Raw genomic sequence first — 27411 nt, 5'->3', positions numbered from 1 at the left:
CCCCTATAGGTACGAAATATCGAATTTCTGTTGTTCTTGTTATAAATTATTGCAAGAATCTTATTAAAGTGTCACGTATTCGTCAGCACTGTGGATTATACAAGTAACTTTCGTCAAATCTAACCTTCATTGGTTTACTTATAGACCCTACACGAAGTGTATATCGTGTAGGGTCTACGGTTTACTGCACACACAGGCGTTAACAGTCTGTGATGATTTAGCTGTGTTGCCGAGCCCCATTTTCGATGAGGCGATGATTTAAATGAAATTCACGGGTCATTTGCGTCCCGGGATGACCCCTAAAAGCCCCAAGCCTTCAAGTTGGTCTTTAAATTACCTGTAAGAATATTATGTGCATCGTAAATCAATCGTGTCAGCAAGGATTGATGAATGTCTTTGTTCAAAGTGTGCCGCGGTATTCCACACCACACCCTCTAATTGTCAGCCGCAATGTCAACAAGTATTGATGTAACGGAGATAAACTAATTAAGAAAACAATACCATTGGTATGGACAGGCCGTAGGCCTACTGTCAGTTTCAAGTACATACTAGTAATTTGCCTGTAGTGTCAATGAAGTAAGCAAGTGGTCACTTCATTCATATATGTATACCCCTGGTCACGTGGGTCTCACGTGAGAGGAGGGGAAAAATGGGTAAGACTGGGGACAATGTCGTGGAGCAAGGGCCCTTGGCTCAGATCAGTGCACCCATCTAATACTGTGTAGCCGCTGTACACTTGAAGGACTGTTGCTGCTACACTATTTCGATATCCTAACCGACATTTTGATTTTTTGAAATTTCACTGTCCTTCCAAATTAAAAAAAAAATGTCAGTTAGAATAGCGGAATAGTGTAGTAGCAATATTCCTTTGAGTCTACAGGTAGGCTTAGTTCTGTGCCAATTAGACCCAAATACAGAGATTACTCAATGCAGTGCCTCCACAAAAAATCACCTGTGGTAGTAGCAGTAAGAAACGTACAACCATTAAAATTATCCTTACCATTGATTGTCATACATGGTCCCCTTTCATTTCCGAAGCGTTTTAACCCCCCCCCCCCAATGAACGCCATCAGGAGGGGGCTATTATGTTGCGATCCGTGCGTGCGTGCGTGCGTTGCGTGCGTGCCTGCATTGAATGCGTGCGTGCGTGCGTTAGTGACCGTCATATCTCGAGCATGCACCAACCAAACCAGGCACAATACAAAGGTAACATACTACATATTTGAGACATATGTATGCCCATTTGTTTTGTAACTGAATCAAATTGGTCAATAAATAAATTGCAAAATTTTGTATCTACAGATACCATTCAAATTTGCATGATAACTTTGCCAAACAACATGATACCAGTCGTGGGATGTATCTCCTACGAAGACTTGTTGAAATATTTGAGTATAGGGAAGGTCATGTTTTAGAGAAGGAAAATTGAGGGACGGCCACTTTTTAGAAATTGGAATCAGGGGAGGGCCACATTTTACTCAACAGCCAGTGCGTGGTTCCCCTCCTGTAAGTTCTGCATGCAGGCTCCCTAATACAAACTAGTCTTGCAATAATTGATACATGATATCAATGTCATTACATCCAAAACGGGTATTTTTAAATACAATTTCTATTTCTCTAATGAACCTAAATAACCGTGATACATTGGTATCATGTTTCGTTACACTCAATAAATTTTGATATTTGAGACCTTCGTGTCAGATAATGTCAACAGTATTGATTACAAATCTCGACTTATGGTTTTATGAGATTTTTTATTTTGAATTTTATCATGAATGCTGTTGTTGGCTTTGACTTCAAAAACGAAGTCAATCCCAGTGATGCGAAGTCAGGGGTTCGATTTCAAGTCGTTATTAAATAAATAAGTAAATGAATGAATAAATAAATAAATAAATAAATAAATAATATATATATATAATAAAAAACTGACAAGCATCAACAAGAGAGTAGTTACAAATCATTATCAATCATTACATTGGGGTATGTACAATTGTGACCATTTCGCATATAGGAAAACATATAGTAATTCTTATTGTTGATAATGATTTGTAATTACTCACTTGTTGATGCTTGTCAGTATGTGTTTATGTATGTATGTATGTATGTATGTATGTATGTATGTATGTATGTATGTATGTATGTATGTATGTATGTATGTATGTATGTATGTATGTATATATTTATTTATATATTTATTTATTTAGTGTTTGTTTGTTTGTATCTTTATTTATTTATTTTTTGTTTATTTGTTTGTTTGTTTGTTGGTTGTTTGGTTGGTTTTCGTAAACATAACTAAGCCTGAGTGCCCTGTGGTTTAATTCCCCATGCAAATACGCGTAGACACATTCAAATGCAAATATACGTAGATTCGTCAAAAATTCATACGCCTGTAAAGTCGTGTAAAAAGCAGCCCATGTGTATGTGTATGTATATATATATGTGCGTGTGTGTGTGTGTGTCTGTGTGTCTGTGTCTGTGTGTGTGTGTCTGTGTGTGTGTGTGTGTGTGTGTGTGTGTGTGTGTGTGTGTGTGTGTGAGTATGCAGAATTCTTTGTGTCATATAGCTTATGTAATCTTATGCATGTGTGAAGTTGTGATGTTGTGGTTTATACACGTCATCAGGTGCGCCGTTTGACATTTACAATGCAATATTCGTGAATACACAGAGTAATATCCCAACATCGACAGGTATTCCATGTATTTTATTTATCACCGACCTTTAATCTTTGATGAGTTGGAAAAGAAGAACGTGGCGAGTGTGAAGATTGTGAATGAAACACAGCGATGGTATTCAGTAAATACCACATTTATTAACAAAGCACCATGTCGTACACCATGTCGTACGTTTTGAAGCAGGTGAAGATTCGGTCTTCAAATGTACACAATCGAAGGCAGTACATGCAGCATTACGTTGTTGGAAATTGATTATTTATAGGTTGCCTAATGAGTTGCCACGAAGACAGTGGACACCACAATTATGTATGTAAATGAAATTAAAGTAGGGATGGATGGATTGAAGGGGTGTGTGAATGCAAAGATCGATCTATAGAAGGAAGTGTGTATGAATGGATAGATGGCTGGCTGGTTGGCTGGCTGGCTGGCTGGCTGGATGGATGGATGGATGGAAGGGAGGGTGGATCATGGATAGATATATGGATGGTTAGATGGGTGGATCATGGATGGATGGGTGGATGGATGAATGAATGGATGGGGTGGATGAATGGGTAGATAGATAGATAGATAGATAGATAGATAGATAGATAGATAGATAGATAGATAGATAGATAGATAGATAGATAGATAGATAGATAGATAGAGGGAGAGATAGATACTGTAGATAGATATATAGAGAGATAGATAGATAGATAGATAGATAGATAGATAGTTAGATAGATTATGGAGTCTATAGAAATACCAGCAGATTATAGAAAAAGAACGAACGCACACTATATAGACAGGATCTTGTTCTGTGAAAGGTTTGCGTGAATGTCAATTACACACGTGTTCCATCATTCAAGTGTACGTAAGGGAGTATATATGTATCTCATAAAAGTAGATAAGGCTGGATTCAGGTTATATGACACGCATTCAACATACATTATTACTTTATTGCAATGACATATATCTCCGGTGATAAAGTAGTTTTTCTTTGGTAGTAAATCACATAGGCGTATTTGACACTAAACGCGTTAAAAGGACGTTGACAATTTCGCATTCTTTAAAATTGTACGCTTGTTGTTGTTGTTGTTGTTGTTGTTGTTGTTGTTGTTGTTGAAATCTCAGAAAGTCAGACTTAGACGTGTCACGTGATAAGCCATGGTTGTTCCGTGTCTATTAAAAAATATGATTTTCATTTAGTTATTTTAATGCTCCATACAATGTCTCTTTCCAAAGTATATAATTATGTCATTCTTCAAAACCAATGTAGTTTAATTCCGACTATAAAAAGGAACATTTCATTGACGCGCGCCGAAACAGCTGTATTGTTTTCAATCAAACACCACCACCACCACCACCACCACCACCACCCCCACCACCACCACCGGTACATGACATCGTCCTAATTCACACACCCTCTTTTACGGCACCGTCCAAGACGAACCGCTGGAAGAAATAACAGCTCTGGTTTGCGAGAATGCATGCATGAATACACTGTAATCGTTCTCAGCATTAACCAGATATCATACCTTAAGACACAGATATCTAGATACTGGTAACCGGATTCATATGCAAGTATTTGAAATTAATATATTTAGGTCAGTCAGGTCGTGTAATTGCACGAAGAATATATATAATGTGACTGAAAGTTCAAATAGGAATAAATCACCGTTGTAAATGACATGCAATATATAATAAACTTTTTATCTGCATATTATATATCTAATATATCCAGATATATTTAATTGATGTATCATTCCCCAATATTATTCTTCGTTCAGGCAAGGAAAATACCAGCTCGAGTGACCCATTAATTAAAAGGAGCCTAGTCACTACGAGTCACTAGACGAGGCCTTAGGTCATGGGTATTTTCCGTGAATGAAGAAAAAGATCGGGGAATAATATAATCATATCTCCTCAGTCGTAATTTATGAACAATCGCGAAAGAAAATGGCGATCTGGAATGTTTGGACTCGTATTCCGAGCACCACAGATATCAGTGACGTAGACCACCACAGATATCAGTGACGTAGACATGGGTTGTCATGATGTAGAACAACTAGGTTATAATCCATATTTTCAGTTCAAAGACAATAACTTGGCTTGTCCATTGTATATTCATGATGGCCAATAAGATAACAGTGAAACGTATGCATTAAGAAGAATTTAATTCCCAATACCACATGTACCCTTGGTGAAAATGAAAATGTAAATGCTAATAACAAATAAGAGTGTTTATTATGGTTTGTAAGTTTGAAGTTAATTATCAGGTTAGTGCCTACTGTACATGTACATAAATGTTAGAGGCCTACACGTCTTGGTCAAAGTCACTTGTTTGCGGATTTACAATAGATTATGGCTAGTTTCAAAATTTAGAAAAACATTGATATTTTTAATAGAACCATGCATTTCAATATAAAGATACATTATCATGGTACATTGAATTACGACAAGCCCAACGAACATCCAAACAAACAAACAGTCGGTCATCATTTATTACACATTTGGGGGCGCTATTTACTGAAATTGAGAGCTTGTGGATGAGGTCGACATAATATTGTGCAGGTCGCAATGAGGACACCACTCCCGTTGGTCTGCTATGCGCGTTAGCATCCAAATTTAGATAAATGATGCACATCCTATACATTTAGTTTATTTCATGAGGATGGGACATCCATTTCCACGTTAACATAGGGGTAAATTTTTGTGGTTTTAGCGAGTTTAATCAGCTGAATGCGCAGGAGAACAGAGAACAAACAGTGAATCACGTACGGAGAGTTTATCCTGCTGATCCGAGTTTAGCCTTATTTGGAAGTAGGTGTCTGACCATAACTGAATGGCAATAATGATGCCAGCCGTAGATAAGTACCATGTGTGGAACTGATGCGCCCAATATCGTATCAGATTTCATAAAACGGCCAATCATAAGGGTAGGGCTGGTGTAGCTAATGAGAAAGTGAGGGTTCCCATTTGATAGCGTCAGCTTGTCATGCAGTGATGTATATAGTGAAAAGACCCATCTAATGCGTCGATTGGAATAAATACCAGTCGATTTAACCGGCCCCCAGCATTGCGTACTAGGTTCTCTATCTGTACACTGGCATCAAACTACATGTTGCTGTCTTCGAGGCAAAACATGGACGTCGACTTCTAAGACACGAAACACTTTCACCTACGCATCACATCTTTTAAAAGTGTTTCCTGTCATTTCCTATTTTACAGGATCCGTCGTTGATCAGAAGCGAGTATCATTTGCTGATATTGCTACCAGACTGCATATATACAACTACTGAAATTGACTTTAGGCAGTTCCTGAGCGGTTTTTGGACACCCCAAATTCGACTAAAGCATCACGTCTCGTCCGGGAAACACCGGAAGCGTTAGCACGTCCGAAAGGCCAGTCACACCCCTCTCTATTGTTCAACAGGTTTGAATAAATACTGCCACAATGAATAATAATGACGATTACGACGAACCTCAGGAGCTCGTTCAGAAGAGAGAGCTCGAAGAGGAAGAAGAAATGCCGCTCGCCGAGAAAGATCTCGCTGCCGACGCGCCATGGAAGCGAATTCAACAGAATACCTTCACAAGATGGTGCAACGAACATCTGAAAGTGGCCAACAAAACAATTATGGAATTGAATACAGATTTAGGCGATGGTTTGCGACTGATCGCACTCGTCGAGGTGCTATCCCACAAGAGAATTGGTCGCTTCAACAAGCGGCCGTCTATGCGACCGATGAAGTTAGAGAACGTGTCATTGGCTCTGAAATTCCTAGAAGATGAAGGCATCAAGCTCGTCAACATCGGTAAGTATGCCTGGTATTCTTCAGTCAGAGGGGGAAAGGGGAAAATCATTGAAGAAATATTTGAGTGATGTGAAACGGCCGGTGTGTCAGCTAATTTCACCTTGCTACTCATTCGCCGGTAAGGTCGGCAGTGGACATTGACGTGGGAACTGTTGTCAATTGAGTATTTGACAACCATTGGTCGTATGTCTGTAGTGGATGGCAAAAACCCCAAAAGGCCCACGGATTGTTAGTAAGGCCACATGTGTCACCCTCGGACGTGTTGGAACCATAGCAAAACGTAACCTTTGCCTATACTACAAATTAAACACGTGTGAGTGTGTGATCGATCGAGTAAAAAATATGGCGGTTGCAGTGTATAGTATATAGTAGTATTTTCAAGTCAGTCGTATGATGTACAAACATGCTTAGTTTTTTTCGCATTTTTTTTTATTAAGGGTGTAAATAAATCGTATAGAAAAAAAACCCAGACAGTGGAAAATGTAGCTCCTGCTAAACCATGGGAACGGCTAGACTGACCGTGTCAATAGTGTCATTCAAGATTATAAAAGTCAGCTGGCTGTTCAGTATCCAACTGTTCATATAACCTTTTGCTTTCACACAGTATATGCCTATTTTTAGACTCATATAGTCAATAATGGGAAAGTGGCAGGGATACTCCAGGAAAGAAATTGTTCGCATGGCAACAGAACTGTTGTCATGGTAACAAACTGTTTTACAGGGAGGACAGCATATTCAAACATGGAAAGAAGAGAAACCCATGCATCCATATAGAGTAAATATTTGCTGAAATATAAGTCAGTTATTGTTAGAGCTGCAGCAGAATCCTTGTGTGCTGCCTCCAAATATGTGATACTAGATATGGGACCAGGTAGTGACTCACACAATAGCCATGTATGTATGTAGGATATTTGTCTCAAGGCATTTTTGATTTCAAGTGTCAAGTTATTGAGGAAGTTGAAGGTTTCACCACATAGTGGGGATGGTTTCATTATTTTAACTGGAAAGGGTGTTTAAAGATAGGTAGGGTGAGAATATTAGAGCTTTTGCCAGGCCCAGACATGTTTCATGGATGACACACCCTTGTCCCATTTCAATTGAATTTGAATAGAATTTGTCAGTCAAAGAAGAGAGGGAATCTGGCTGTCAATATACCTAGTTTCGTACTAAGTCAAATATTAGTAAGGTTAATGTGTTACACTCTTTAGGTATATGTCACAGGAAATGAATTGTCAGTCTGTTGGCCTATTTTAGCGACCTTGGAGTAAACAGTGTCACACCTTCAGTCTGTGTGTGTGTTGATTAGTGCAGTATACCCCCTATTACGTGGGGAAACATAACCAAGTATTGATTAATGCCAGGGTCCATTCACAAAGCTGAGTCAGTTTGCCATTCCTGAAACCATTGATTAGTACCCTACACTAGGCTACAGTGAATAATACACATAGTTTGTGTTTTTTGAGACATTACCATGCAAGGTTGCAATTGTATTTCTACCTCAAGTTTGCCTGACCCTGTACCTAACCTCGTTATGGGATGATTTGCGGCCTTATACTCAGTCAGTATCCTAGTTGTCTGCATGTCATGGCTGCCATTAACACTGTTTACAATCTCTGACCATAGATAGATAGTAAAATTTGATATCCCAGGGTACAGATGTTTAAATGCTTGACATGTCAATTTTACTTCAAAAATTTGCTTTCATTGGGAAAATATCATTTTAATTACAACTATAAACAATTGCAAACATTAAAGAAGAAAGATTTAGAGGTGGGGGGGGGGGGGGTAAGCAGGAGGGTGTACAGTGTTACTTAATATATGGAAGGTCAGTTTATATGCCCTTTCTATGATGTATTGCTATAATAGTGAAATTCAAACATGTACTTATGATGAGATGGCATTAAGTACATAAATAGTGCCAGCAGATTTTCTCCATTTTCACTGGCAGCCTGAGCCATTTTTCACTGCCATACTGATGTTGTAAGCTAAAGCTGGTGTTTGTACAGTAGTGTAATGTAGTAAGGAGACGTGTACTCAAGTTTACTTTTTCTATAGAAATCCATCATTTAAGCTTCTGCTAAAGAAATGATTATATTTAGTGTTAGAAAGTAGACCACTCAGTGGCTTGGAAAAACTATGCAACGCTGTCTTGAGTTTATTTAGTGATATTTCAGATTTAGGTAATTTTTGCCCTCATCTGTCATGAATATCATACAGAGTGACATTGAGATTGTGAGGTTGTTAGCCTTTTATCTCGTATCTCACTAAAGAACATTCTTAGTCAAGTATATTTCAAGTTGTATGTTTTTTAGGTGGGGAAAGTGAAGAACACAATTACTAGGTAATGTTCAAATAAGTCCCTTTTGGCTTAGTAGACCACCACAAGTTTATTATTGTTTTATAAGCTTCACCCTTTCTGTAATTGGTGTCTCTATAGAAAGCTTTCTGCATCATTAACTGACTTGAAGTCAACCTTCCAGATTTGAAAGGCCATCACTCTGTGTTGTCTGAATTGTCTGTCCTTAGAAATAGGGGTATAGGGTCAAACTTGATGTGGTGGTTTACAATGGGGTCATGAAAGGAGACTGAGCCTGCAGTTGTCAAAAGTATAATCACCAGTCTGTTTTGACCACAATTCTGAAAGGAGATCACTCACCACAAAAAAAACCTGTACCTCAACTTGAAAGCAGATTATCTTGTGTTTCCCTATTTACATAAAATCTATTGTAAATTTAAGTGGTTTTGTCAAAATGTGAAAAATAGAATAGGAGAACACATTGTCAGATGACAAACCAGGCATTGTTCATGTATATCATGATTAGCATTGGGTTTTTGAAAGTCCCAACCAGGGTCTTCTTTAGTGTTAGGATGTATTAATGTGCCCCATGACTCTACCCATGTGGGTTTATCAAGAACATTGGTGAGATTTTTATATCTCTGCAGTGCTATAATGTTACTGTCAATTACTCTCATAGAGTTGACCTTTAGTCACCTTTTGTAGCTGTTTATGCGTTCAGTGAACTCTCCCTATAGGGCCAAACCCACTAGTATTAAACTAAGCCTGCATCGCCTTTACAATTTAGGGGGTAAGGCCACAAGTCTCCTTGTATCAAGGACAAAAATGGCGTTTTGTTATGTTGTTAAAACTTTATGTGTATTGTTTTAAAAGGGAAATAGCTATGTAAATTTGTTATTACCAGTTTGTAACCACAGGGTCTTTGTTTGACGCTATCCAATGCCTGATGAACAAAGTAACTTACTGTTGAAAGTTTGTTTGTTTGTTTAGAAAAAAACTAAACATCCTTTTATTGTGAGTCAGCCTTTTGGAAGACTTGTACCTACACCAAGGTGTTTTCCAATGTCATTATACATTAGCTGTACAAAAAAAAAACAATCCCCAAAGGAAGGTATGTAGCAGCAATGCTAGAAGTAGTCAGTAAATTTGACAGCACCATCAGAAGTATAGTCAGTAAATTGGACATTCCAAGAAAATTCTCTTCCACTTTGAGATTTAAATAGTGTGTGTTGTGTGAATCTAAACCTGGCATAGTGTTACAGCTTATAGTCAGTTGTTGTGAATTTAACTGACTGTCAAGATTTCAATCATCTTGTTGTTAGAAATAGTGCGGTGTTAAGATTGTTCGTTAATTCACAGTTCTACAATTCTACTACATCTACAAGGTGCTTGGGTAAAGGTTTTGTTCATAGCTACAATTCTCATACATGTACACTTTTAGAAAAAAAAACCCCAAAAAACTGTTAGATGAAAGAAAAACAAGAATGAATGTTCTTGGACTCTCTGGGTTCATACTTATGAAATGAAAATTTCAAAAAAAAGTCAAAAATATCTTGGAAGTGAATCTCAAATTTTCACTGACATCTCATCAACAAAAAATTGGGATTTCTTTCCAGTTTTTTGACTCTGTGGGTAGAAATTTTCATTCATAAGAAAAAATATGACGTTTAAAAAGAATTACCACTCCACCTCTATCCTAGCTAGTATTCAGTATATTCTAGAAGCTTCAAAAGCATCTAAACAATTTATCCATTTGACGTCAAAATATTCATAGCCACAAAGTTTGAATGAATGTTTTCAAAATTTTCACAATTATGTGAGGTCTGGCAAAAAAAAAAAAAAAAAAAAAATGGTTACCTAGGTAACAGCGGAAGTTAGGTATCAGAGTTCACTCATTTGGATTATATTGTGTTTGTTCCCTGTCATAGAGGTTGCCCTCCAACAATCTGTTTGTGCACACTTGTAAATGACCAAATCATAAATTATTTGTGTGGTTATCTTGGTATGATGACAGTATTATTAAATTTCATACTGGGTGTTCAGGTTACAGTTTCCACGACATTCTGACATGTGGAGGTTGTGTTTCCTTTGACCTTTATAGAAAGCAACCAAGTTTCATGAACCCAGTAACTCATATGTAGATGTCCATATAAGGCCAATCCTTAGCAAATCCCTGTTGACCTGGGGAAGAAAAGCGAGATGGTGTTATAAAGGGGGTCAGGTTATCTTTCTGTTGGAATTGTTACAATAAACAGCGTACTTTTGTTGTTCGCAAACAAATTTTATTTTGCCATGTTTACAGTTTCTTGTATTAATGAAACCTCCTTACTTACAAATACAAGACAAGACATATGGACAAAATGTCCTATCTCAATGTTTTGTGTTAAATTGAGCATCCAAATGGAAAAAAATAATTTTTTTTTGTTTTCTAGTGAACTAAATTTTGTCTAGCTACAAAGTTAACATAGTTCAATCATTCAATGTGGTAAATTTATGATGTATGGTAAAAGTTACAAAAACAGGAATTTTCATGTTAGTGTAACAAAAGAACAATAAATTAAGTTCCATGTACTACAGTTTAGATTCAGAATATTTTAGAAGATGAATGAGAAGACAGTTTGCCAAGAATAGAAGTCTTGTTCTTTTTTTTGCACTTTAGAGGTCACACGACAACCTCTTCCCATAAATATCTATCCCCTTTTTGAATCCTTAGGTAGACGTGAAATTGCTTGCTCAAAATGTAACAATTATGGAACTGTTTTTATCAAGTAATGGTTGGATAACTCCATTGTTGTGAAGTAGAGCATGAACTGTGTCCACCGTATGCATAGTCACCAGATTGACCATTGCTTTGAGGGAAAGGGATACTTGACATACCAAAAGTATTGTATATACATGTAGAATTTTGAACATTTGCTCAACTTATATATTATGTCTAGGTGATTGTCCTCTATGTGAATGATAAAAGAGTGTCTGTTTTGAGAGAGTTTGAGAGAGTTTGAGAGATAGAGAGAGATAGAGAGAGAGAGTGAGTTTGAGAGAGATAGAGAGAGAGATGGGGAGAGAGCGAGGGGGAGAGTTTGAGAGAGGGATCAGAGATAGAGAGAGATAGAGAGTTTGAGACAGACAGAGAGAGAGAGAGTTTGAGAGAGATAAGAGAGAGAGAAGCGTGGCTCGGGAGGGGATGGAAGCACAACATTGATGTTAAAATATGTCATCCTTGGAAGCTTCAGGATGGGAATGTGGATTAGTTGAGAATGGCCATAATATATCAAGGGAAGATGTGACATTGAATCTGCATTAAAACAGTTCTGAAGCTGTCAGTTTCAAGGTGTTTTAATGAACAGCTGTGGGTTCTACAAAGTGTGGACAAAGCTGCAGGGTGTGTGTGGCTTAATAAGTGACCCCTGACCTCCAAGACTATATATAGGGTCAAACCATGGAAAAGCTGTTGCTATTATCTCTGATTTAGTAGCTTGAAATAATTTAACTGCATTTTGACCCAAACTATACGCCACTCGGAATTCGTTGTAGGCACTAGGTTATATCGGTTACAGGTTGACTCTAATGAAAGAACCCTTTCATAGAAATATATGGGCTGCATTCAGTACACCTATGCAATTGTTTATGAGTACGTTTACCTTTGAAACGTACCTTGGGGCAGTCTACAGTCTTTATTCTGTAAAGTTCGTTGATTCAAGCTTTTAGTTGTAACTTCTAATGACTGAAAAGCACCTAAGTATTGAAAAAATAAGCATTTTGAATACATTTAGTTGATGTTCCAGAATTTGTCATGAGAGTGGTGCACACTATGTAGTGGGAGAAAGCATAATGATTGGGAGTGAAAACTTATAATTTTTTTTATCACAATAAGTCTATAGAGACATGGACATCTTTGGTGGGAAAGGATGGAAGGGGTGGGGTGGGGTGGGGTTGGGTGAAATAAACTCAATGAGAGAGAAAGAAGAAAACATTGAAGCTGATTAGTTTGTTAATACAACTATTATGTCTACAGGTCTAGAAAGGAAATCATTTCAATAGAGTGTATTTGTGTGACCACTAATCACTCATTCACATCAAATTATCTGACAAATGTAGATGTGTTAATTGTTGAGATTGGTCTCAAGAGTGTATCATCTCTCTACCACCAATCAAAAAAATTGATTGCCATGATCTGTATACTAGTACTCTGTGGTACTAGTTTATAAACAGGATGTAAGGTTAATCAGACTTGATAAAACCCTAAAATCTTATATAGGGGTTTTACTCCAGCTCTGTTATTTTTGTCAAGGTCTCTCACCCTGAACAGTTATCAAATGATAGCAGTGAAAAGCATGCTTTAAGATTTGTGATATGACCTCTGGGTTCATTCAAGGACTGACAGTGATGTTATTAATGCCCTATGACCTTCCTGTTACTTGAGTCAATGTTGATCGAGAGCTGATATCCAGGCTACAGCTCAAGAGTTGACAAGATCAAAACAAACAACATTTCAAAATGAATGTGTTGTTGGCGTTTAAATGACACCTTTATTTGACAACCAGTCTATGAGAAAAACACACATGTTGATTACGAAAATGGGATTTCCCATTCCAAAGTTGTTAAGTTACATTGTTTATAAATAGAATTTAATGAACCAAGGCCCCCATGTTTTACATACGTCAAACTAAACTTGCATACTATATCATCCTGATGTTTAATAGAATTTTGACTTTCACCATGTATGAAATCCTTATAGCAGCTTAACTGTCATACTTTAATTATAATTTCACATGCTGACATAATGATATACAGACCAATAACATTGTAACTCTATCTACACTGATAACATTATTGGAATATTCCTTCTCATTTCAGACATCTTTATTGTTCCAAATTAGGACATTTCATAAATTGAATGATTAGAACTGTTTGAAGGCCAAATACCCAGACATGCAGTAATTGACTACATTTTATGGAGATTCAACTGATTAGGGTTATGATTTATTAGATGTGATATTCCAAGTTGGTGAATTATGGTCTTTTCCAGCGTTCTCCCAACTATTATAGAGAAAGCACGATGTAAACACCGTCCTTGCCATCTAGGCCGCCATGTTTGGCAGGATTTTACCGTGTTTCGCAAGTGTTCTGCTATCCTTGAGCTTTAGTAATGTTTAAACGACAAAATCATAATAATACTTTCACATGAAGAGAAATGGCTGATCCCCAAATGTACACGTGTGTATGTGTTGAAATGAAGATGTCAGAGTTTGTTGCAGTGTTGAAGCATAGACAGTGGAGGGGAGAAGGCATGCATATTATATGGTGGTCACTAAGCAAAACAATATGCAAATTACTATGTTATTTATATGTAAATTAATATGCAAATTAGCTGTCATCCTTGCAATCTGTCCTGAGGAGAAGACTGCATTTTGATAGTTGACCTGATGATGGGAATTGAATGATTTATGGTAATTAGATGAGAACCTTGGGGGGTATGGTGTCCTTTCAGTTGTATATATATAAATGTAGTTTAACCAAGTATTGAATTACCCCCAGTGAACATTTACAAGTGCAGTTTTCAATCATGGATTTAAAGGACTTTGTTGATTTTAAATGGAATGAAATTGACGAACGTTATTAAAAAAATGAAATTAAATAAATGTTACCAGGTAAGAAATGAAAAGCTTTGGTTTAGATTATATCTCAAAATAATTTTGTAAGTTCGTTTAGTCGTAAATTCAATGCATCTGTTGTAGTTAAGATCTTGGAAAGAAAAACACCAGCATTTACAAGGCACCAGTAAAGATATAAAATTGTAGAAATACATATGATACGAGACCAAATGATTTGTCAGCCATGTTTGGGTCAAAGGTCATCTAGGCATCAGCAGTGTTGATATGGCAACACAGAAACTGTGTGAATTGCTTCCATCATCTGTAATCTTTGAAGGAGGAAATATAGCTGACTAAAATTGTTTTAGCTTAAACCATGAAAGAAAATGATACAGATATTGGTTCAATTCTTAAAAGTTTGCTTTCTATAATTAAAGAGGGGATGGTCTTTTAAAAGTGAACAAAAAGGCAATAATTAAAACGGTCAAAATGAAAGTGAAGTTTTCAGAAAAGTTAAACACGTTTAATGATGCATTCACAGTGTTTAAGTTTACTGGATGATTTAAAACATTTTTATCGGATGATATTGTTGTGTAAAAAAAATTCAATTGTTTTGCGTAAAGTGAACCCCATCAGGTATAATTAATTATAGTATCCAGCATTATTGAGCCTGTAAATGTAAAAAAAAGTGACACCAGCTGAAATCATTGTTATCTATTCAATTGTCCAGTGAATCAATGGCTTGTAAAACAGGCATTTATCTTGTCATTTTATGTAACCACATGGAATAGTTGGCTTTTAGACAGTATAACAATGAAAGAGATAGATAGAGGTTAATGGCCCTTTGGTTCAAACAGGGTGGCCTGATCAGATGGTGTGTAGACACTGTATACATCAAATTGTGTCAAAAGATAGAATTGTGTTAAGGGGATATTCTATAGAAGTGTTGGGTCTCAGTCATATCTTGATTCCGACGTATGAATGCCATAAAATAGTGAAATCTTAGAAAATGAGTTCTAATTCCAGTTTTTAAGCAACATTAACCATAGAGATATAGACCTTCCACTGGGTGGATGCATTAACATACTTTACATTTCAGTGTGTTCTAGGGTGTCTAGATGCAATGGAAGCTAGGATGTCTACAACAATAACTTCAAGTGACACTAGTCACTGAGTTAGTCAGAATTTTTGCTTAAGTAGAAAAGTTTAGATAAAACCTTAAATTGAACTGGACAGCTGGTATAATGTTTGATGTGTGCCTTTGATATAATGAACAATTCATCTTCTGGCGTTGAAATAAAGTTGATGGCATAAGGTTTTAGTGTATGTATACTCCAGTAACTTGTGTCACAGATTTGTATATGCCAAATAACAGGTTTTAGTTCTGCCAACACATGATGAATATAGCAAGTCATGATAGAAGTAATCTTAAGTAGAATTTGAAACAAGTTTTACTCATACATGTAAGAAATGTCCTAACTCAGCTGATAATGCCCTTTTACAATTTTAATGAGATTCGAATCTTGTGTAATACCAGGGAGCTTTGTACAGTATGCAAATTATTTTATACAAGGTACATACTTCCCTTTCTTTTAATGTCCTTGTTTTTAGAAAAAAATGCTATCAGATTTTTTAAACGTATTCAAAAGCAGAAATACCTGAATATATAATCTAAAGAATAGATTCAGTCAAAATAATTATCCATAGATTTAAATGACAATATCTGTATATTTATGTTTTTAATTTTAATAATAATAGTCTTCAGTCCAAATACATTCCAAAATAATGTGAATGGGTGCCACGAGGCAGCACCTTGTACCCCTGTATTTCTGGTCCAAAATGTTCAATCTATTTCATATATGAAAATAAGAATAACGTTGGTTTTTATGTAACGCTTTCCCACTTTGTGCTCAAGGCTCTTTACAATTATTACTCCTGGCATGGATCTATAGTGGCACAACACAATGGCCCCCCAATTTATACTTCCTCAACTCTCTAGGGAGCATTCAATCCATTGTAGCCTATATATTGTATAAGTGGATATGATTAAAGCATTCACATTGCAACCACTATGCTACCAGGTTTATATTCCTACATGTTAACTTGTCAATTTATAACATGGGATCACTTATATAAAAGTCTCGTTTTAAATTCTGATTAATTTTTTGATGCATGCAGGCTTTTTTAATTGGAACAATTATCGTTGAAGGATGTTGATGGACCTAATCAAAGATGTCTTTCGCAAAAACCTTCAGGGGATATTAGATTAATATTACAACTTGAAATATAGTTCATATATCATTATGTAATGCATAATTCATAACATATATTTATATATGTAGCAGTTACCATTTGCTGTCCTATGTAGCAGTCCAGAATTGATGGTGTACTGGTATGTTTTAAGACCCAGATGTTCAGTCAGGTGTACCACCCTTCATTTTTATCACTATAATACAACATATTCAACACTGTCCTACACTACTATTGTTATGCAAGTGTAAGTTATTGTTATGTAAATCATGTGATATATGCCCTTCACTGTTCATTGACCCATCAAACATTTCCTTTCACCATGTTGGTGAATTTATCACTTTCCTGATCTATCTTCAATACCAGTGTCTGTTGTAAAAATTATATGCTTACATGACGGCCAAAATGAGATATGGAAGATTTTTCACGATAGTATTCATGGCACTAAAATACAGTAAATTTAGTGTCAATAAAGAGCTATGGGGGTGGGTGGGGGGGTGGGGGTGGGGGAGTGGGTGCGTGGGTGCGTGGGTAAGAATGATTTTTTTATCCTACATTGAACTATTGATCTCACCACGTACACAGACAAACTGGAAGAATTTATGTCAAACTTTCTTCCTAGGGCTTTCAGTATCAAGTATAAAACTTTAGGAGAAAAATATCAGACAACATTTTGTAGTGAGAGTACAATTTATAGGCTTTGTCTACCTACATTGCTGGTTAATGTGACTTCACTGGTCTTCTTTCACTATCACTGGGTAATATTAATATTGTGGACAAGTGTAACAATGTCATAAAATATGCTGTAGACAGACTAAATTTATATATACCCTGGTATACCCTAGTTTTAATGTGCTATTGCTTGAACTAGAACGTATACCCTCCTTTTTTTTATCTGCTATTGCTTGGACTAGAAAGTATACCCTGGTTTCAGTGCATTATCACTTGGACTATAAATTGTATACCCTGGTTTTAATGTGCTATTGCTTGGACTAGAATGTATACCAAGCTTTAATTCATTATTGCAAACAGCTTGGACTAGCTATCTCTTGGACTAGAATGTATACCCTGGTTTTAATGTATTATTGCTTAGACTGTAAATTACAGATATAATACAGGAGCTCAGGTTTCAATGCATTACATATATTAATTGCTGTCCTTCTAGGGAATAATATCTCATACGAGACTACAAAGTATAGGTTGCAGACTACAAAGTATGGGTTGCAGACTAGACAATAATTTATATAAACACACTTTCATCATACTGTATGTAATTATCTTCTGGCATCTGATATCACTTGTCATTATGTAACTGGATAGGAAGATTGAGTTCCTTATTTCTATCTCAGTGTGTGTTGAGTGAGAATGATGTGAAAATGTTTGTTATCCATTCTTACTTGCTTCTAGGGCAGTACAAGCAACAGACATTCTTTGAGCAGTTTTGTCATTCCTAGAATGCCTCTAGATCCAATTACAATATACAAGTTCTGTGGTTTAGATTCCAGGAATATTAAAATCTCACGATTGTTACTTCTATTTATTGTCTTTCAAAATGATTTGTCACCCACTGTGATTGTCTGTAAGGTGTCAACTTCATGGTGCACAGTATCAAAAACTGTAAGTTCCCCCCAGCTTCATGGTGCAGTATCAAAAACTGTACGTCTCCCTCATCTTCATGGTGCACAGTATCAAAAACTGTAGGTCTCCCTCAGCTTCATGGTGCAGTATCAAAAACTGTTGGTCTCCCTCATCTTCATGGTGCACAGTATCAAAAACTGTAGGTCTCCCCCAGCTTCATGGTGCAGTATCAAAAACTGTAGGTCTCCCCTAACTTCATGGTGCAGTATCAAAAACTGTAGTTCTCCCTCAGCTTCATGGTGCAGTATCAAAAACTGTAGGTCTCCCCCAGCTTCATCGTGCAGTATCAAAAACTAAAAGTAAGAGTTGTAAGTATATAGTGTGTCAATGAATGTCAATATTTGTGTGCCCTTCACCTTGGTGGAGCTCAGCCAATATCTTTAAGTAGCCCTGGCGACCACCCATCATGAAAAAAGTATTAAAGATGAAAAATCATACTTCAGTTCTGAAAAATAATGATGAGAACAAGATGAGATATCCAAACCTAACACTGTGGCAGTTTGCATATCCAAACCTAATACTGTGGCAGTTTGCATACATAAATCCAAACATACGCTATGCATTTACAGTAACATTTAGAATTTTACGTGATTGAAAGCTCTAGGGCGCAGTATGGATTAGAGTTCTGTGGCATCAATTTTCATTTTTATTTAAATTTAAAAAAAAGGGACTAATGTGTTATTCTACTTGTGCCTGAAATCTGATGACTTGATCATTTAATAGCTAGTGATTCATATAAAATACCAGTAACAGTAGAAATAAAGAAATTGTCTGGTATTTGAACCATTTACTAAAATGTCAGCCCTTATAGCCCAATGTACCCATTACTAAAATGTCAGCCCTTATGATCCTATGTGCCCATTACTAAAATGTCAACCCTGCCTTATAACCCAATGTATCAATTACTAAAATGTCAACCCTGCCTTATAACCCAATGTACCCATTACTAAAATGTCAACCCTGCCTTATAACCCAATGTATCAATTACTAAAATGTCAACCCTGCCTAATATAGCCCAATGTGCCCATTACTAAAATGTCAGCCCTGCCTTATATTATAACCCAATGTACCCATTACTAAAATGTCAACCCTGCCTTATATTATAACCCAATGTACCCATTACTAAAATGTCAACCCTGCCTTATAACCCAATGTATCAATTACTAAAATGTCAACCCTGCCTTATAACCCAATGTCTACCCATTACTAAAATGTCAACCCTGCCTTATAACCCAATGTACCCATTACTAAAATGTCAACCCTGCCTTATAACCCAATGTATCCATTACTAAAATGTCAACCCTGCCGTATAACCCAATGTACCCATTACTAAAATGTCAACCCTCATAACCCAATGTACCCACTACTCAGCCCTGCCTTATAACCCAATGTACCAAAAATGTCAACATAGTGAATGTCTGGTATTATACCCTTACTAAAATGTCAGCCCTTATAACCCAATATAGTGAATGTCTGGTATTATACTCTTACTAAAATGTCAGCCCTATAACCCAATGTCAATGTTGTCTTTGACTTGAATGACAAAAATGTAAAATGGATTGTGGAATTGTAGAAAACTGTTTCCGAAACATAAAGTGAGACATGTTCTTATAAAAGTGATATTCCTTGTTCTTAAAGTGGGCGTAGTTTGGTTTTTAATGCCACTTGACATGTGTGTCAATATGCATGTTCAGCACTCAGTATTTATTTGCTGGTTTACACAACAGAAAGTTAGGAATTTTTACAGAACCTGTCCATGTAGTCATGTCTTGACAGCTGTGTTGTTGATCTAAGCCAGTGTACACCTGTCCTTGATTATAGGCTGTGTTTATATACAGGATGACAGACTGCATAACATCATGGTAGACTGCATAACATCGTGGTAGACTGCATAACATCATGACAGACTACATAACATCATGCCTGCATGTAAACCTACCAATCATTGTCATATTTTTATGTGCAAGTTGTGAAGGTGACGCATATAATCAGAGTTTATAAGTGTACAGCACTGTCTAATGTCATAAACATATATTATGGAAACCACATGCAACCTTAATCATACATAGAATTTATATATGGACTAGATAAATTCTGTTGAAATATGAGCCCAGGAAATTAACGTTATATTATAATGTTGTACTTCAAAATCCTTGTCAGATTAGAGAAACACAATGGTAAGTATTGAGAAATAAATTGGAAGTTACTATGTCATTTTCCAGAGGGAGAAAATCATAATGATATGTACATTACATATATCAGACATGTAGAGATTAGTGGAGTGTAAAATTCATATTACCAGACATTAGAAGTGTCTTTAGATCATTAATGAAGTGAAAGGCTGTTCTGTATTAGATTACAAAGCCATCAGGAAGAGGGAAAGTCTTTGTAGGACTGAATAATTAGTGAGATGTGTGCACACTTGTACAGCTGTGGATTGAGTACACATTCCTCATCATTGCAAATCTTTGACGGATGAGTGAATGACTTATAAAAAATGATGTCGGAAATTTGTGAAATGGATACCAGTGTTATTCACAAAGTGATCATTGGTCTGACTAAAGGGTTATCTATTTACAACAAAATATTGAAAACATTCCTAATAGGGTCAATCTCTGAATATGTCAAACTTTTGTAGTGTGGAGGTGGGTGCACGGGTGGGTGGATTGCTATAGGCAGATCGGTTGTTAAGTTGAGGATGGATAGATGGATGGATGGCTAGGGAGATGGGTTGATAAATTGGTGCATGGATGGATGGCTAAGCAGGTGGATTGATGTTGGTTGGTGGATGGATGATGGATGGATGAATGGATGGGTGGGTAGGTGGATGGCTAGGCAGATGGGTTGATAAGTTGATGGATGGGTGAAATGGATGGATGGCTGGCTGGCTGGCTGGCTAGGCAGGAGTGTTGGTCAGTCATTGAGTGGATGGATAATTGGATGAGTATAGATTGTCAGGCTGACTGATAGTGTGCACTAGATTGATGTATATTTGTCTGGTATGTGTCTTGTCTGTCCATACATCCATCCACCTGTCTGTCTGTCTGTCTGTCTGTCTGTCTGTCTGTCTGGCCATATGCCAGTCAGTCTGTCTGTCTGTGTATGTACAGGTTAATAGCATACAAAGTATTTTAATCATATACTTTGGCCTTTAAAGGAGTTAAGGCTCGTGGCATTTGAATGGTTAGTTAAGAATGTTGCAACTGAAAATAGCATAGCTGCCTTGTCTTTTGGTTTACAGATATCAGTACAGGGTGTTTATTGACCCAAATCTCCTAGAAGTGATCAACTGTACAAAACATTGTCTAGTGTACAGTGTTGTCTTGTTTGATTTAACTGTTACTGAATGTTAGTCAGTGTTCAAGAAATTCTCATCTGTTGTATTAGTTGTGGTGATTTAAATTCCACAGGTGTTAGTCATCTACTATGTACCCAAGTATTTGCAGTGTAAGTCCATATATTTACCATGATCTGTCTTGTCAATAATTTTTCTAATGATTTATATTATGAAGATTCACATTGTTTTTGCTAAGGGCAGTAAAGTAGGTAAAATGTACCGAGGTTTTGCACAGTAATTCGATTGTATGGGAACTATATATAGCACTTTTTAGCCTTGGTTGACAATATCAAAATCTCCAAATAGCTGCAGTCCATAATTTATCCTGGGAAAATTAATTGAGCACTAAATCTCGACCAAGGAATGATGTAGTCTTGTTCCTGACGGACTGTATTCCGTACTGCGTTATCTTCATACTATACTGTACTCCGGAATACAGTCCGTCAGGAACTAGACTAGGAATGATGCCATTTTGCAATAGGACTGATCTTGTTGAGAATATTGAAACAAATCAACCTTCGTTGCATTTCTGAAAGCAAAACTCAAAGATATGTACATGTAAGTTGAAAATGCCCAATATCAATGAGAGGCAATAAAAGCCTATCTTGGGAGTTTGAACCAACCTCAGTAAGTACACGTAGTTAAATATGAAGTCTGTGCTCTATAACAAATAAAGTGTTTGTGATGAGAAGAAAATTAGTGACTGTATGTCAATTTGATTTACAGGCAATATTTACTTTCACATTGATGAAATATTAGTCTGGCTTTTGTCTGATACAAGACACATGTGAAGTGAAATCAATTTTGAACAGATAGTCAAGCTGATTTGTTTTCATACTATCATGAGAATTTTGAAGAGAAGAAGGTTAGTTATTCAAAAGTGTCATAATTATATAATGAGCTGTTGAAATATCCAGTATATAGGGAGTTCGTTCATGCTCAAACTATAAACCGGTCAATATTTTTAGCCATCCTAGGTAGTACCAGTAATATATACTGGTACATTAAGAAATGGTCAGACTCCCTAGCTTCTACTTTCCACATAATGAAATGGTCAGACTCCCTAGCTTCTACTTTCCACATTCTGACCCATGTTCTTGTTGTATACTTGGTATCACAAACACATTCATGTTTAGTCTATATAAGAAAATGATTTATTGCTAATATTTAGTTTGAACTTTCTCCAAATGTAAAAATTTAATGAAAAATTAGCATAATTTGGTGGAACTTGATATACCAATAAAGTTTAGTTATTACAAGAAAGGCAACATAAACATTTGAATTTACTACTACTAGCATTAATATGCATTCTGTTTTCACTCCTGTAGAGGGGGGGGGGGGGGGTAAAAACATCTATTGTTAAATAAAAGTGAATTAATTGTTATACTACCTAGTAAACTCTACCTCATAAAGTAGTTTATAAATGTTACCAATAAAAAGATAAATGAAGTTATGTAATTACCAGCTTTATCTGATGTATTGATCAGATTTATTACTACCACCTGGACTTAGATAGATAGAATACCTACCCATCTAACTTTACTGTGGTTATAGCGTCATGTCATGCAATTGTCAAATTAACATACCTTCCTTTCCAAGGGGGAAATCAACATCTGTGTTGTAATTTAAGACATCAATTGCAAACCCTTGAGAAACTAGAGTGAATGTTCAAATGCCAACGTCAATAGTTTTCACTTCATTTTGTTAAAATTAGTTCAAATGAAACTCGACAAAAAAGTCATATGTCTGCCATATAGCAACCAATCAGTAGAAGTATGCATACTGTATTTATACCTCACAGTTGTAAAACCAAAAGAGAGCAATGTGTATACGTGATGTTCCACAATCATTTTAAAATCAAGATGAGACATAATATCATACTTTATAAAATGTCTGACATACTATTAAACTTTATTAAAACTGTCAAGGGTAAATGCCATGAACTGTAGACTATCAGTACGTAGACACTAGTCCCTTGGCGTATATGAAAATATGACATGAGCCCTGTAGAGATATGTTATGGGAGATGTATGGAATCTCTCATGACTCACGCTTAATGAAAATAACCGGCATTTTATTTTTGTGTTTTATTTACAACTCAGTTCACATTCACAGGGTCACATCAACGGGAACAATTTATGAATTGTGTTACCAAGGCAAAACAAGTGTATTGAAGTGGCTATATAGTAAAGTTATACAGTAGAGCACTTGAATGGTACCTTGTTGTTGTGTGAAGTAGTCTTACTGACTGCTTTCTGTGATTTCTGTTTTATGTATGATGAGTGTGAAATGTACTGCAATTAACTGTATGTATGATGGGTGTGAAATGTACTGCAATTAACTGTCTATATGATGGGTGTGAAATGTACTGCAATTAACTGTATGTATGATGGGTGTGAAATGTACTGCAATTAACTGTATGTATGATGGGTGTGAAATGTACTGCAATTAACTGTATGTATGATGGGTGTGAAATGTACTGCAATTAACTGTATGTATGATGGGTGTGAAATGTACTGCAATTAACTGTATGTATGATGGGTGTGAAATTGACCACAATAGAAAAAGAGTATAATAATTACTGTCATGGGGTTGAATCTCTTTTCTGAACTTGGACACTTACATGAAAGTGGGTGTGAGAATATAAATGTAAAGGCCCAAGGGCTGGATTTGGAATATGTGAAATAGCAATTAATAGCTGGTCAATGGCCTTAGCATGACCTTCTCTTCAACTCTTTATATGATGAAAGATATATTAAAGTCATAAAAAATATGATTATGATTTTATTTTCTATAACTAGGTTGAAGTCATAAATCTCGTGAGAAATTTTGATTATATTCGCAATTAATTTGAATAATCAAACAAAAAATAAAACTGGGAAAGAGGATATGAATTTTTTCATGTTTATTGGTAAGGTTTCATATTTCAGTAATGTCTGTACTAGGACTGACTAAGCTGACCTTTAACCTACAAGTCTCCCAGCATTCCAAAAAAGTTTCATAAGGCAAACTATAGCTATATACATTACAATCTGATAGAACTCAAAACAACAAGAATGTCAAAAATGTACCAAATGTTTTTAGTTGTTTATATCAATACTTGGGATGTTGGTGCTTGTAGTTTAGTTTTTAAGAGTTGAACACTGGTAGACAAGTGAGTAGGAGTAGTAAGATGTAGTGATATAGGACCTGCATGTAGGGATGATAGACCTACCACACCCTATAGCACCCACCCAACATTAACATTTTACTTCAAATAAAGGTCAACTATTATAGTGGGGAAAGCACCTTTGATGAAAGACATACCGCAGTGGTGTCACTGAATAGTGTACTAAGAGTCCGAGTAAGCCAGTTTGTTTGGTGTAAACATGACTCATGTGTTCTTTTATGTCTGGTTCTGTGTTGGTAGACACTGACCGCCCCTTGATGTAGGAAGGGTATACTTTAGACCATTGCTAGTGTACTTGTTAATTGTCTCCTTATAGTGATTTCCACTTCATTTGCTAGGGAGTCTGGACCAGTCCCTAAATTATGTTTTTTTTTTCATGACTTAGAGTGGCAATAGAATTGGCATTTCAATCTTCAGGTGTGACCACTATTATAGCTTTGATCCCAGGGCTGTAAAGAAAGAAAGAAAGAAATAAAGTGTAGTGGAACTGTGTGTGATTCAGTGTGTGTCCGATATGTACATTCTCTCAGGGACTTATTTGTATGCATTGATTCTGTCACTTTTCATAGTAAAATTGTGAATGTTGTGTTTACTATTCCATGTTGACACTATTTTTATACAGACAGACTGACAGACAGACAGACTGACAGAAAAACAAGGAATCATATATCATAATTCATATATTGTGTCATTAATTCAGTTGGTGTACTCAACATTTGTAAATGTAATTGTAACGATGTTAAAATTGTCTGGATATGTATCTAACAGTTCAGTTTTTTTGACCCCCCCCCCCCCACCACCACCACCACCAAATACCATTATTCTCTTATTTGCCTTTTGACAGTGCCAGATGTTGAATTTGGGTCTCAGAAACCCTTATAGACACACTGCTTAAAAAAAGTACATATCACCTTAGCTGACCTAATAGGGCAGAATGTTTGGACAATGAATGTACAGTTGTTTAAAGTCAATTTGAAAGATTAGAAAACTCAATTTGACAGTTTATTATTAGTCTATTTCTAAAGATCAAATCAATCTACAAATGTTGTCTTTAGATAAGGTACAGTACATATATACTGGTAGAAATTTACCTGGGAAGTGGCAGTGTCACTGTATACAAGGTTACTATATGCAACTTCAGTCAGGTTTTATGAGCTGATAAATATCATATTCCAGACAAAAATTTTTATTGGTTGGTAAATTTAATGTACTTGGCAGTCTAGGATTTCATCATACTTTGCAAAGTTCATGTCAATTTATGTTGTATACACTGAGAAAACAAAGTGATATAAGAAAAATGTATGTCAGGTCATGATGTCCATTAGGATCATTGAGCGCATACAAAGTAAAATTGAAGCCATAGGTATATAGTTCAAACGATTCAGTACTATCCCCTGCTATGATATTATCCAGTGCAAGTTATGAGTATACATACAAAGCACATATAGTGTTACGAAAAAAAAATAAAAAAATAAAAAAATAAAAAAATAAAATAAAAAAGCACATACAGTGTATTTCTGCCATTTCTACACTGTCATTCTTATCTAGTACAAGATATGAACCTATCAATATTGTATATTGAAAATGTTCACTATCATGAGATTTGAATGGTACAGTAATTTATTAGCATACTGCCCCACAATAAAATACTAATTATTTACACTTGTTGACTATATAGGTGTTCTTTGTGAGTTATATTATTGTTACAATAAATGCACCAAGGTATTTGAAATAAAAAGGATATAAATTAGATATATGCAGTGATAAATCAAATAAGTGTATAAAGTCCCCACATTGAAATTCAGTAAATAAATTTGTTAGAGTACTGGTTGCTAAAATGTTTGCTGTTGATGTAAAAGTATTAGAATTTCTGTTGTTTGTACAAAGTGAGATGCAAACTGTCGTGTTGATACAAGGTGAACAAAGTTGAAATTAAATATGAATACATTATATATATAGTGAACAATACAGAAATATGACGTATGTGTATAATGTTTATAATTGACCTTTACTTCCCAAATAATAGATTCAGATAACAATACATCTGTTATTATGGTAATAAATAACTTTGTTGTAAAAGACCCACAAGTTGAATTCCATTGCCCGATTACAACCTGGTATGGTTGGTCATTTTAAACCTACCAGCATTATTGATAGTTAATACAATGACACTGTCATTATGCCGAGGGAGTGTGAATAAACGGTTTGTTGTCAACGATGCATGGCATCAGTAAATGGTAATTAGAGATGCAGTGTAATTATAATTAGAGACCAGTAATTATAATTTGGATTCCATTAGTAATTCTAATTAGAGACACCATTACCAGTAATTATAATTAAATATAGTAATGACAACATGTACAAGTCACTTGAATCATTTTATGTGATGTTGAACTATTAAACCCTGGTCACTAGCAACTCCCTGATCATTTAACTACCCTATGTTACAGCTTTGAGCAAGTCCCTAATCATACATAAAAGTACCTACCCTATGTACTAGCTAACCAAGTCCCTAATCATACATAAAAGTACCTACCCTATGAACTAGCTTAAGCAAGTCCCTGATCATACATTAACTTCACTGTCCAAAAATGTCTACTTTTGTGTCTATCTACATTCTGTATCTACAAGGTTTCCCTGTAATTTGGAACTGAGTAATA

At 35.9% G+C, this 27411-nt stretch overlaps 1 protein-coding gene across 1 annotated transcript in view; it reads left to right on the top strand.

Moving 5' to 3' along the window:
* The first annotated feature begins 5717 nt into the window (after nucleotides 1-5717).
* LOC144434970 (filamin-A-like) overlaps nucleotides 5718-27411 on the top strand; it is a 116562-nt gene continuing 94868 nt past the window's right edge. Inside the window, exon 1 of the mRNA XM_078123533.1 lies at nucleotides 5718-6467. Coding sequence (XP_077979659.1) covers nucleotides 6107-6467 — 361 coding nt within the window. The 5' untranslated portion in view covers nucleotides 5718-6106. The remainder of the gene's footprint in view (nucleotides 6468-27411) is intronic.

This window comes from Glandiceps talaboti, chromosome 1 (assembly GCF_964340395.1).
Source record: "Glandiceps talaboti chromosome 1, keGlaTala1.1, whole genome shotgun sequence".
NCBI classification, from domain to species: Eukaryota; Metazoa; Hemichordata; class Enteropneusta; family Spengelidae; genus Glandiceps; species Glandiceps talaboti.
Note: the sequence above shows the minus strand (reverse complement) of the source record. Positions and strands in the feature narration are given on the sequence as shown.